General features: G+C 47.8%; 1 protein-coding gene across 4 annotated transcripts in view; it reads left to right on the forward strand.

The window, feature by feature from the left end:
* The first annotated feature begins 821 nt into the window (after positions 1-821).
* The window catches only part of TEP1 (telomerase associated protein 1), a 72,483-nt gene continuing 59,769 nt past the window's right edge, over positions 822-13,535 (forward strand). The window contains exons 1-4 of one of the 4 annotated variants that reach the window (XM_069961536.1): positions 822-936; positions 5,597-6,404; positions 6,492-6,626; positions 12,004-12,138. In XM_069961536.1, the coding sequence (XP_069817637.1) occupies positions 5,613-6,404; positions 6,492-6,626; positions 12,004-12,138 (1,062 nt within the window). In that variant the 5' untranslated portion in view covers positions 822-936; positions 5,597-5,612. The other 3 variants (XM_069961533.1, XM_069961534.1, XM_069961535.1) reach the window with 3 other exon arrangements.

Consider the following 13,535-nt stretch of genomic DNA (forward strand, 5'->3'; position numbering starts at 1 on the left):
TAATCGCTATGTGTAATACTGGCTTTACATTACAAGTCCGACTCATCACGTGACACAGAGACGGGATAGGACCCTGCAGATAGCGACTTCATCGGAGTAGTTCTCGCAATCAGGCCCGGATTCATCAAAACTATTGACGTCTCTGACGTGACGAACAATTTTTTTGAACGCCAGTGACAATTTAAAATCTACTGTGCAGAAATTCATCCGAATCTGCAGCAACTCAATCCTGTGTGCACTTAACCTTGGCTCCAAAGCTCTCTCATTACTAAGGGCCAGTTCACACTGAGGCGTAATTCCGGCTCAGTGTGCTGCTTTGAGTGAATGGGAGAGCGCGCGCTCGTCCGCTTCCTCTCCGCTCAAAGAATGAACATGTTAGTTCTTCGAGCGGAGAGCGGCGGCAGCGGACGGGCGTGCGCTCTCCCATTCACTTGGGTTCACACTGCATTTGTGTGCATCCGTTTTTCCATTGTAAAAAACCCCAAAACGGATCAGTTTTTTTTGACTGACACAAAAACGTAGCTGACACTACTTTTGTGTCCGTTAAAAAAAACTGATCCGTTTTTTTTTACAATGGAAGTCAATGGAAAAACGGATCAAAACGGATGCACACAAATGCATCCGTTTAAAAAAAAAAAACAATGGAAAAAAAAAAAAACCGGATTGCAAAAACGCAGTGTGAAGCTAGCCTTACAGCAGCACGGCGGGATTCCGACGATCTTGCTCAGTGTTAACTGGCCCTAAAGCGAGCGCGCTGTCATGTCGGCGTACAGTGTGTATGATGACAGAGATGATAACTATCGCATCACATTCACACCATCCGGGGCCCTGAGTCAGGGATAACGTGCGGAGTCAGCGGACCCGGGGCCGTGCTGAATGAAGTCAGCTGCTGCACATGAGGGAGTAATGCGGGGTGTGACAGGGATTGGCCGTGAGGTAAGCAGGAAGCAGGAACTGCCGAGTAACGACGACGGTTCCCGGATCAGCTGTGTGAGTGTGCGCGGTGTGAGTCCAGCTCTGAGGTACCGGAGGCTGCAGTTACTAGGTATCGTCCCTCACGAGGGTCTATGTAATAACGGTCTGTGACCATAGAGTAGAACTGTGCGCTACCGAGAGTCACCGGCTTTATTATTTCTGCAGAAGGTTAGCATCGCGCGGGCTGTAATGGTTCATTCTACTGCCCTCTAGTGGTGGCGCTGAGATTACAGGGAGCGCCGGGGGGCAGCGCTATACAGCCAGCAGGGCTCAGCTGTAGATGCGTGTGACCGTGTGTGATGTCACCGGGTTATAGGGCAGGATACACACAGGAGAGGAAATCAATGGAGTTCTGGCCCACAGTGATAGCAGGCAGGCATATGATGTCTAGTGCAAGGGCACAGCGTGTATGGCGCCTCCTCCTGGAGTGGTCTAATAGTGCAGTCACTTAAATCTATAAGACTTATTGGAATTCTTTTCTCTGATTTTCGATTTTACTCTATATTAAAAAAAAATCCTAAAAAATCTTGCAGCTAAACCTAAAACTATGTTTAGATGTCCTGTTCTGTCTGTGATGGTAAGAAGACAGCTGAAAAGTGATCTGTACAGTGAAAGGTGACACCAGTAGAGAAGACAATACAGCTCAGCCATTCAACATATAGAATGTGCAAAGGTCACAGACCACACCCGGAAACCTTTCCCATTCGTATTGTTACCTATGGCCATGGGGCATGCTGTAAATGCTGTTAAATAACTCATAATAATTAGTGTTGAGTGAACCTGTCAAAATGTTTGTGTTTGGCAATGTTACTAGGGATGGTCGGAACCTGTTTCGGTTCGGGTTCGTAAGAACCTGAACTCTCTGCAATGATCCCCGCTGTCTGCCCACTCCGTGGAGAGGGTGGATAGAGCCGGAGGACCGCCTGGAAAACTGGGATACAGCCATAGCCATAGGCTGTATCCGTTTTCCAGGCAGTCCTCCCGCTGTATCCACCTGCTGCACGGAGCGGGCTATCAGTGCACTGGCCCGGCTCTATGCATTGGGGGCTGGCCTGGCGCCCACCAGTATGACAATATCCCATTCCCTCTGTGATGTGGCTTCATTAGAATGAATGGAGCAGCGTCACAGATGGGATATAATCACTAGTAATATTTTCATCAGTAAGTTTAGCTAGAACAGAGAGAAAGCACATCTTTCCTTTATAGTTTCTCTGCGTCAGTTTCAATCCTGTTCTCAGCTAAAAATAGTGAACATAATACTTGGTGTGAACCCAGCCTTAGGGTGGGTTCATACTGAGGAATTCTCGCGGATAAACACTTCTTTCTGCGGATAGCGGAATACGCCGGCTCATAGAATGGTGTCTATGGAGCCAGCGTATTCCGCTATCCGCAGAAAGAAGTGACGTGTCACTTCTTTCGGCAGATAGGGGAATACGCCGGCCCATACAGTGTTGTCTATGGAGCCAGCGGAATGGCACGCGGCCGTGCGTGCGGACAGACAGCAGAATTCCACAGAGTTTATCCGCGAGAGTGTGAACCCACCCTTAGAGAGGTTGTGTGGCCTAAGCGGCTAATGTATGTTGCTGCTACAATTACCTGTCCTGCTCCGCTACAAATGCTCGTTCCTTGGAATCCTGGGTGCTGTCTATACTGAGCAGCTATTTCCTGTCAGATCGACATGTCAGTTGCGAAGAAGATGACAGCAAGAGACCCAAGATATGGCATTTGCAGCAGAACTCGACAGGTAAGTGTATAGCACAGCTATGTCCCCCACAGCTTCAGCAGCAGCATACATTAGGGTCCTATTTCACGGGCCGAGGAGGGCCCGATCAACGATGTAAACGAGCGGCGATCTGCTAGATCGCTGCTCGTTTACTGGGCCTATTCCACGGCCCGATGATCGTTAAGCAAAGGGCTGCAAGGACATCGTTACCGATGTCCTTGCAGCAGCATACATTACCTGGATGCAGGGCTTGTCCTCCGCTCCGTCTCCTCCCCGGGTCCCCCGCGCTCTATCTTCTGAATGGCCGGTCAGCTGACAGGCCACACTCAGCCAATCACAGGCCGCGGCGGTCCCGGCCTGTGATTGGCTGAGCGCTCCGTCAGCTGACCGGTCATTCAGAAGATAGAGCGCGCGGTACCCGGGGATGAAGACAGCACGGAGAAGAGGCCCTGCAGCCAGGTAATGTATGATGCTGCTGCTTCTTCTCAAATCGTCGGTCGACCGCCGTGCACCGCTATTCAACCATAGCGATGCGCGGTGGGGGAACAATGATTTTAGGTCTGGTCCTAAATGAACGATCAGCTGATGACACGATCACGAACTGGGGGTGACACGAGGCACAGGTGCTTTATTTGCCCCTGGTCCAGCTATTGTTCATAGAAGGAGCTGGATAAGCCAGTTTTACGCCAATGTCTTGTTACAGGTAAAACGTATAAAGTGCATGGAACTGTTAAAGATATAGTAGAAAGTGAGGAGACAACAGAAGGGGGAACAATATTAGGGAATGTTATAAGTAAGCCTGAAGAGTCTTCAGGGCACGCTTGAAACTGTGGGTGTTGGAAATAAGTCTGAGGTCATATGGTAGTAGGGATGTGACGATACCAAAATTTTGAGTTCGATACCGATACCAGCTTCCGGATTTCGATACTCAATACCAATTCGATACTAAATAAAAAGTTTGAGAAAAAAAACACGTAAAAATACAAATATAATTTCCCTCCTCCCTGACTACAGATATGTTCCCCCTATGCACAACATTTTTATTTATGTGACTTCTTGATCACTTTGTTACATTTTATAGTTCGGACAATTCCCATGTAATGGATGCCAAATACATGTATGTTTTTTTTTGTTTTTTTTTGAAAAGGGGGGATTATTAGAACCTTTATTATTTTTTTTTTGTTGTTTTATGTTAAAAATACTTTTTTTTTTAAATTTTTTAATTCCCCTCTAACCTCAAACATACCTCCCTGTGCACAACAACTTATGCTAGGAGTTGTAGTGCATAAGAAGGTATGCTGGGATGTTTTGAAAGGCTGCTGCCGCGCAACTGCACCTCCCAGCATACCTCCTGGTGCACTACAACTCCCAGCATACCTCCTGGTGAACAACAACTTCCAGCATAATTCCTTGTGCTTTGCAACTCCCCACAAGAAGGTATGCTGGGAGTTGTAGTGCACAAGGAGGTATGCAGGGAATTGCAGTTGTGCAGCTCCTGAGACAACAACTCCGTGCAGCATACATTCTTGTGCACTACAACTCCCAACATGCCTCCTCGTGCACAAAGAGGTATGCTGGGGGATGTAGTGCACAAGGAGGTATGCTGCCGGGAGTTGTAATGCATTAGCAGCCTCCTGGCACAACAACTTCCAGCATGCCTCCTTGTGAACAACAACTCCGCACAAGAAGGTATTCTGGGAGTTGTTGTGCCACTGTATCGGTGGGCCCCGGGGGGGGGGGGGGTGGCAGGATTGTGGACCCGGAGGTTGGGGAACTGGCTGGTGTAAGGGACCGCTGCCGCAGCACCGGCGGGTCCCGCATTTGGAATGGTTCAATGACTGCTGCCCGCGGGATTGCGGGCCGCAGTCATTAGCAGTGAGGGGCCGATCCATATGCAGCAGACTCATGCTGCATATGGATCGGCTCTGCGGGGGTTAAATGCTGCTGTCGGTTATGACAGCGGCATCTACCCTTAAGGGTTTATTCACACGAACGGGCTCGCAGCGAGATTCTCGCTCTGAGCCCGGCAGGTCCTGGCAGTTCCCATACACTACATACTTGCTGCGGTCTAAACAACCGCAGCGAGTATGTAATTCTGCCGCCCTTAACCCCTTCTGCTCCCGGCCGGCTCCCCCGCTGTAAGCATACTTTACCTGTCCTTGCTGCACGGGTCCGGCGTCCTGCTCTCCCGTCCGGCCAATTAGTGTGTTGCCCAGCGGCAGCCACTGATTGGCCGGACGGGAGAGCAGGACGCCGGGACCCTGTGCAGCAAGGACAGGTAAAGTATGCTTACAGCGGGGGAGCCGGGCGGGAGCAGAAGGGGTTAAGGGCGGCAGAATTACATACTCGCTGCGGTCGTTTAGACCGCAGCAAGTATGTAGTGTATGGGAACTGCCAGGACCTGCCGGCCTCGCAGCGAGAATCTCGCTGCGAGCCCGTCCGTGTGAATATACCCTTAAAATAGCCGGCACTAGCGATCGCTATGTGCCGGCTATTTAAATTTGGCGACGCCGGGAGCGGAGAGCGCGCAGGCTGAGGAGGGGACGACAGGGGGCGGCACAGAGAGCACACGGCCGGCGCTCAGGCAGCTGCCGGCCGTGTTCTCTGCACCATACTTCATGTTAATCTGCACTATTATGCAGATTACCATGAAGTATCGATACCAGGAAATCCTGGTATCGAACCGTTTTTCTGCCCGAAATATCGATAGTAGTATCGATATTTCGGTGCATCGTGCATCACTATATGGTAGGGCATTCCAGAGAACTGGTGCAGCACGAGAGAAGTCTTGTAGGCTAGAGTGAGAGGTTCTGATTATGGAAGATTTTAGTGTAATTAGATAAAGTCTTGTCACATTGTTGTCCACTGATACATATAATTGTTCTATTACAATTTTAGGTTTAGGACTTCTGACATGCCATCTTCTGATTTCGGACTCCCCCTGGAGAATACTGGGCTCCGTGGGGCAAGACAGATATCGCAGCCTCGACGAAGACTTGCTTTAACCTTGCCTGGTTCTGATCAGTTTAACACTACTCTTCAGCCCAAGATGGAGCTCTGTGCACCTAAAAATGAATTGCTTCAGCCATCCTGGGAAAAGGGATCACTCGGTCCTCTTCTGACCTCTAATTCCATTTTAGAGAGTGGTCTGAAGCTGTCCTCTCAATCCATTTCATCATCAAACCTCTCTTCTACCTGTAACTCTATCCTGACTGGTGACTCTTCTATGAGTTCTCATTTAGCTGTAAACAATAAATCTTTATCTACATCATTTTCGGGCCTACTAAGCTCACCGTCAGTTTCTGAGACCTTACTGACGACAAATAGATGTCTGACTTCTGAGGTTTCTCGTTCTGCCCTCACCTCCATATCTGCTGGGGTGGCTGCAAATCTGAATTCTTCTTCCACTATCCCTCTTGACACCTCAAGTAACCCATTGTCAGAAATCATTTTGACTCCCAAGGTTGCAGCCTCTAATCTTTCTTCCTCAAGCAATACTGTGTTACCCACCATGAGTTTAAAAGAGGACTCCATCATGGTGACTAAGCCCACCATTCAAGGCAGAATGACTTCAGAACTGCAATCCATTTTGATAGCCGACCAGTCGGCAGATCTTGAATTACAAGATGATGTACAAGCCAATACATGTTTACTTGTATCTGATGAAGAAGAGCAGTCCAGTGAAATATTCATGTCAGAAGATGAGGTATAGTATAGTAAAGCAGTAGAATCATATGCGGTTGTGAGTACGGATACATTGAAAAGCTTATAGATTTGTGCTTTTACATCACAGGCTACCATGGACTCTTGGCCATCACAGTCTTCTCAATCTGGTGAAGGCCTTGCTGAAGAACAAGTGAAACCAATGGAGAAAGAACCTAACATACTTGATATTGAGAAGTCAGAAAACCTGCAAAGGCAGAAGAAGGTCAGTGAGCTGGTTCTGCAAAGTCAATTATTGTGTTTATTTCATTTTGTAATATACCTCTATTAAGTGGGAGCTCTATGTTCCTATTCTTGAGCTTCATTCCCCTTTACACAGAGCCATAAAAATGCTGTATGAATAAGCTCTGGCTAGCTGCAGCTACTACTGGTCAGAATGTAGGAGCTTTAACCCCTAGACGACCCTGGAAGTAACTGTACGTCCTGGGTGTTTCTCCTGCTATGAAGCGCGCTCCGGAGTGCGCTTTTTAGCAGGTGGGGGCCGGATGCAGTGAGCAGGCGGCACCTCACCACTAATGACAGGCTGCAGCGATCGAGCTGTAGCGTGCCATTAACTCCTTAAACGCAGCGATCCCCTGTCACTTACCGATCGGGACCCCCCGCAGTGTGACTGCAGGGGTCCCAATCGTTAAAACGGACCGCCGGAGGTCTCTCACTTGCCTCCGTGCGGTCCGATCGGCGAACTGCTAACTGGCATAGCTGTGTGTAATCAAACTAATGTATGTAAAAGTCCCCCAAAGAGACTTCAAAAATGTAAAAAAAAAAAAAAAAAAAAAAGTTAAAAGCACCAATATGCTACCCCAAAACTTCTCCCCCAATAAAAGTTTAAATCACCCCCCTTTCCCATTATATAAATAAAACATATAAAAATAAATAAATAAACATATAATATACCGTAGCGTGCGTAATTGTCTATTAAAATATAACAAGCGTCATTGCGAGCGGCGAACAGCGTACACGAAAAGAGGGGGAAAAAGTGCGCGGATTACCGATTTGATGTTACATTATATATTAAAAAAAAAATTATAAAAAGTGACCAAATGTCCGATCTTCACAAATATGGTATTAATAAAAACTAGAGATCATGGCGGAAAAGATGACATCTCATACAGTCCCGTAAGTCAAAAAATAAAACCGTTATAAGCGTCACAATAGGCCCATTTTATTAATAACTAATTGCCAAAAAAAGGATTTAATTAAAAAAATACATATAACATTAGAGAATATGTGTAAACCTGCATATGGTTGTGTTCGGACTGACCTATAGAATAATAGTATCATGTCGCTTTTACCATAAAGTACATTACGTAGACACAGGAACCCCCCAAAAGTTACCATATTGCATTCTTTTTTTACGATTTCACCTATTTATATCTTCATAAATAATAATTTTGGAATTCCGTCATACATGTTTTGGTAAAAAGAAAGACGCCATTAGACATTCCTGTAACAAACAAGCACTTACATGGCTTGTAGATGAAAACTGAAAGTGCTAGAGCTCTTAGAAGGGGAGGAGGGAAAAACGAAAACACTAAGATCAAAATTTGCGCGGTCCACTAGGTCATTTTGGGCCTGGTCCCCAAAGGGTTAAAAGAGAAGTCCGGTGAAAATTTTTATTAAAGTATTGTATTGCCCTCCAAAATTTATACAAATCCCCAATATACACTTAGTGCACTTATAGGAAATGCACACAAAGTGCTTTTTTCCCTGCACTTACTACTGCATCAAGGCGTCACTTCCTGGATAACATGGTGATGTCACGACCCGACTCCCAGAGCTGTGCGGGCTGTGGCTGCTGGAGAGGATGATGGCAGTGGGACACTGAGGGACACAGGGCACTGGAGGGACATTGAGCATCCCACTGCCATCATCCTCTCCAGCAGCCACAGCCTGCACAGCTCTGGGAGTCGGGTCGTGACATCACCGTGTTATCCAGGAAGTGAAGCCTTGATGCAGTAGTAAATGCAGGGGAAAAAGTGCATTTCCCTTAATAAGTGTATATTAGTAATTTGTATAACTTTTGAAGGACAATACAATACTTTAATAAAAAATTTTGCAAGATTTCTCCTTAAGGCTACAAACCCACTTGGCGGGTCTGCAGCGAGTCCCCTTGCTGCGTATTTGCAGCAAGGGGAGCTGCAGATCCCGGCCCTATACTTTTAATGGCAGACAAACAGGCAGCAGGGATGTACATCCCTGCTGCGAGTTTGTCTGCAGCCCACCCCATTAACCCCGCCGGAGCTGATACTTCACCTGATCCCGGCTCCGGCTGTTCACGATGTCTTCAGCAAGCCGGAGCGGGGACCAGGTGAAGTATATGCTCCAGCCGGCCGCCTGATCGCCCCCCGCAGCACCGATCGCACGCCCCCCCCCCCCGCAGCACCGATCGCACGCCCCCCCCCCCCCCCAGCACCGATCGCTTGCACGCCCCCCCGCAGCCCCGGCCGCTCGATCGCCCCCCGGCAGCACCGATCGCCCCCTGCGGGGCTGCAGGGGGGCCGTGCGAGTGATCAGGGGGGCGATCGGGCGGCCGGGGCTGCAGGAGGGCGGCCGGGGCGCGGTTGGGGGGGGGGGGGGGGGCGTGCAAGCGATCGGTGCTGCGGGAGGGCGTGCGATCGGTGCTGCTGGGGGGGGGGGGACCGGGCGGCCGGGGCTGCGGGCGGCTGGCTGGAGCATATACTTCACCTGGTTCACATCAGGAACCGCCGGAGCCGGGATCAGGTGAAGTATCAGCTCCGGCGGCCGGGGGGTTAATGGGGTGGGCTGAAGACAAACTCGCAGCAGGGATGTAGCTGCGTTTTTGGTGATGTTGAACTTGCCTGTAAAAAATCATGTGAAAATCAAAACTCGCATGTAAAAATCGCACCAAACACGCAGCGAGAACACACATACATAGACTTGATAGCAATCAGTATCACTGTGGATTTATGTGCGAGAAACTCACAGCGATAAATAAGCAGCAAGTCTGTATGTGTGAACAGACCCTTAAGCATAGAGTTCAGTGAGAATTTTATAAATTATCCTCAATCCGAGCTTTCAGTAAATCTCTTAATGTGAATATAATTTGTGCAATACTCTGTTTTAGAGATCAAAAACCTTTTGGTGTAATAACATGGTTATTAGCAGGGGATTAGAGATGAGCGAAATGTCTGAACCCGAAAGTCTCGGCATTTGATTACCTGTGGCTAAAGAAGTTGGATGCAGCCCTAGGAAGTCCTGGAAAACATGGATACAACCTATGGCTATGTTCACCTAATGTATTTTCTATGACAAGAACGGCCGTTGTTGGCGATGAAAACAATGGCCGTCCTAGTCATAAAATAATGCATTGCAACACTGCATTAAACTCGATGCGAACAGCTACTGTTGTTCATGCGCTGTATTGAACAATGGCCGTTGTTTGCTACGGCCGCACAAATAATTGAGTTGTCAATTGCGGCCACTAGTGCACAAACAATGGCCGTTGTTCCCACTGCACACAATGTATGGCTGTTTTGACGGCCGTACATTGCACCGAGTTCTTTGGTTAATTTCATTGCAGGCACACACAATTGTGCCCGCAATCCAAATAGAAATAAAATGATGTTCCTGTGGCTGACATGGCAGTATTGGCCGCTGGAATATGTAAAACAGCAACCATAGTGTGAACATAGCCCATGACTGTATTCATATTTTCCAGGCAGCTGTAGGGCTGCATCCAACTTCAAATGCCAAGACTTTAGGGTTCGGACAGACTCGAGCATGCTCGAAATGCGCTCATCTCTACAGGCAATTAAAGGAGTAGTGCAGTGAAAAATGTTTTCCCCTATCCCCTCTGCACATGCAAAGTTATATCACTTCCTAATATACTTTGGTACCTAATTCCAGCATCTTACCCCACTTTCCCTGGTCCCGCAGGCCACTGGAAGTGACTTACGTCACGGATCGTCAGGACCAACTTACAACCCTGGGCGACATCTTGGGTCGGGACATAGGGCCGACCATGTCACAATCTGAGGCGTTCCTTGGGCGCTCCTCCGAGCTCCTGGGTGCTCCCTCCCTGCTTTGGCACACCTCCCATACCCTAGTCTAAGCTGTGGTATTGGTTCCCACTTCACCCTGCTGCAAGTCCCAGCACACCTGATGGTCATACACATGTCAGTCCAGTGTATGGCGGGTGTGCTGGGACTTGCAGTTCTAATAGTACTGACATTGCTGTACATAGCGCGGCAGGGTGAAGCAGGTCATACACTGGACTGGCATATATGGAAGATCTAATTGCTGTCCGGGAATTAACTGTATCGTCCATATCATAGTTGGCAACATTTGAAATTCTTTTCCAGGGACACTTTAGCGGTAAAGGGGGTGTGGCTTATTGTGGGTGTGGTCTTAATGGGGTGTGGCCTATCATGGGTGTGGGTTCAACATTTTCCAGTTAGAATTTACAGTCAGAATAACACAAAAGAAGCATTACACACCCTAGTATTAGGTCCCCAGTATATTACACCTCCCAGTTTCAGGCCATCCGGTGTGCTGGGATTTGCAGTTCTAATAGTAATGACATTGGTGTACATAGAGCAGCAGGGTAAAGCAGGTCATACACTGGACTCACAAGTGTATGACCATTGGGTGCGCTTTGATTTGCAGTTCTGGTAGTTGTGACATTCCTGTACATAGAGCAACAGGCTAAAGTAGGAACCAATAGCACAGCTTAGACTAGGGAGGTAAGGGAGGCGTGACAGAGCAGGCAGGGAGTACCCGGGAGCTCGAAGGAACACCCAAGGAATGCCCCGGATTGTGATGTGGTCAGCCCTAAGTCCCGACTCAAGATGGCGCCTGGGGCTGTAAGTTGGTCCTGACTAAACTAGAAGTAAGCCACTTCTGGTGGCCAGCAAGGTAAGATGTGGGGTAAGATTCTGGAAGTGGGTACCAAAGTATATATAACCTTGCATGTGGGGAGGGAAAGGGGGAAAAAAATTTTCGCCGCACTTTTCCTTTAAATACCTTTATAAACTGACATATGCAGTTCTGGACTGGACTCACTGGACTCACAAGTGTATGACCATTGGGTGCGCTTTGATTTGCAGTTCTGGTAGTTGTGACATTCCTGTACATAGAGCAACAGGCTAAAGTAGGAACCAATAGCACAGCTTAGACTAGGGAGGTAAGGGAGGCGTGACAGAGCAGGCAGGGAGTACCCGGGAGCTCGAAGGAACACCCAAGGAATGCCCCGGATTGTGATGTGGTCAGCCCTAAGTCCCGACTCAAGATGGCGCCTGGGGCTGTAAGTTGGTCCTGACTAAACTAGAAGTAAGCCACTTCTGGTGGCCAGCAAGGTAAGATGTGGGGTAAGATTCTGGAAGTGGGTACCAAAGTATATATAACCTTGCATGTGGGGAGGGAAAGGGGGAAAAAATTTTTCGCCGCACTTTTCCTTTAAATACCTTTATAAACTGACATATGTTACTATGCAGCAATATACAGTATGCAGAGCACCTGAAGTGATTGTCTGTGCTATAATGTCAAAGGTTCAGAATAAATTCAGAATCGTTGTTTGTATTTTGTTGCATTTTCCGCTCTAACCTTTACTTTATATTTTACAGATGGCTTTAATTTCCGCTGTATGTTGCTCCCTGGTGAATTCCCCTAAGTTCACTGATCCATCAGACCCCACCCGGGCTGATATTAAGTCTTTGTGTGAAGATATTGCACAGTTTGATCCCGAATTTATACTGAAGGTGAGACAATTTGATCAGTTTGTAGTATGCGTCAGCGTACCAATGATTTATTTTATGTAAGGAAATGCAGGGAAGCAACAGGGAGCCTGAGAAGTGGGGGGTGATCATATCTTTTATAGTTCATACAACCAAAGAGAGATAAGGAGAGATTTCATAGTGTAGAGTACACCAAAGCCACAATAAACAATAGAAAATACTAATCTTTATTTTATAAATGACACAAAATATAAAGCATGATAGTCACAAGATAACAATCCCCAGACCAATTACAATCACTTAAAGTGACTCTGTACCCACAATCTGACCCCCCCAAACCACTTGTACCTTCGGATAGCTGCTTTTAATCAAAGATCTGTTCTGGGGTCCGTTCGACATGGTGATGCAGTTATTGGCCTAAAAAACAACTTTTAAACTTGCAGCCCCGTGCCTAACGGCCCTAACTTTGCACCACCCTTCCGTCCCTCCTCCCCACCCTCTTCATCATTAGGAATGCCTAATGCCCGATCCAGCCCATGTGCCGTGCTGACACAGCTGGCGAATAGTAGGCAGCCTATGCGGTTTTTTGAATTATTTATTTATTTAAAAAAAAAAAACGCATAGGGTCCCCCCTATTTTTATAACCAGCCGGGTTAAAAACCATACGACAGCAGCCTGGTAACACCAGGGTGGGAAGAGCCATTGTTTTAGGCCCTCCCCAGCCTAAATCTTACCAGCCTGCTGCCTCCCGGTCCAGGAGCGCCAATATTGACGCTCAGGGACCACTGGCACCCGGCTCTTCCCAGTACCCCTGGTGGCATTGGGTACTGGGGTAATAATAGGGGGTTAGTGTTAGCCATTTTATACCGGCTAACACTAGGCCCCAACTTAGTAATGGATTCCGTCTATTAGACGGCTTCCACTACTAAGTCTATAAAGTAAAGAAATAAAAACAAGACACAAGTTAAAAAAATTTTTTTTATTCAAATAAAAACACCCCCACACCCCTCATTGACCATTTTATTAAAAAAATTCAAACAACAACCGCTGGCCATCGACGTAGTCCATGGAATCCGACGTAATCCCCAGGATACCGATATCTGAAAAACAAAAAGGGAGAAACATACAAAAAACACACAAACAGGAGCACAACACCCATCATTGTGAGCGGTGTTGTGCTCCTTACAGTATGCAGCATCTTTACAGATCGCTGCTTACAGTCTGGCCCCCAAGGGGTTAAGGGAGGATGTATTGTATCCCCCTTAACCCCCTGGGGGCCAGACTGATGTCAGACTGCACCCATCCCAGCAAGGAAGGGGTTAACTGACCCCCCCTTCCTTGCTGGGAGGGGTGCAGTGCCGGGGAGGGGGTGGGGAGAGCTCTATACTCACCCCGATGTGTCCTCTTCGCTGGTCCGCAGC

This window comes from Dendropsophus ebraccatus, chromosome 3 (assembly GCF_027789765.1).
Source record: "Dendropsophus ebraccatus isolate aDenEbr1 chromosome 3, aDenEbr1.pat, whole genome shotgun sequence".
In the NCBI taxonomy this organism is placed as follows: domain Eukaryota; kingdom Metazoa; phylum Chordata; class Amphibia; order Anura; family Hylidae; genus Dendropsophus; species Dendropsophus ebraccatus.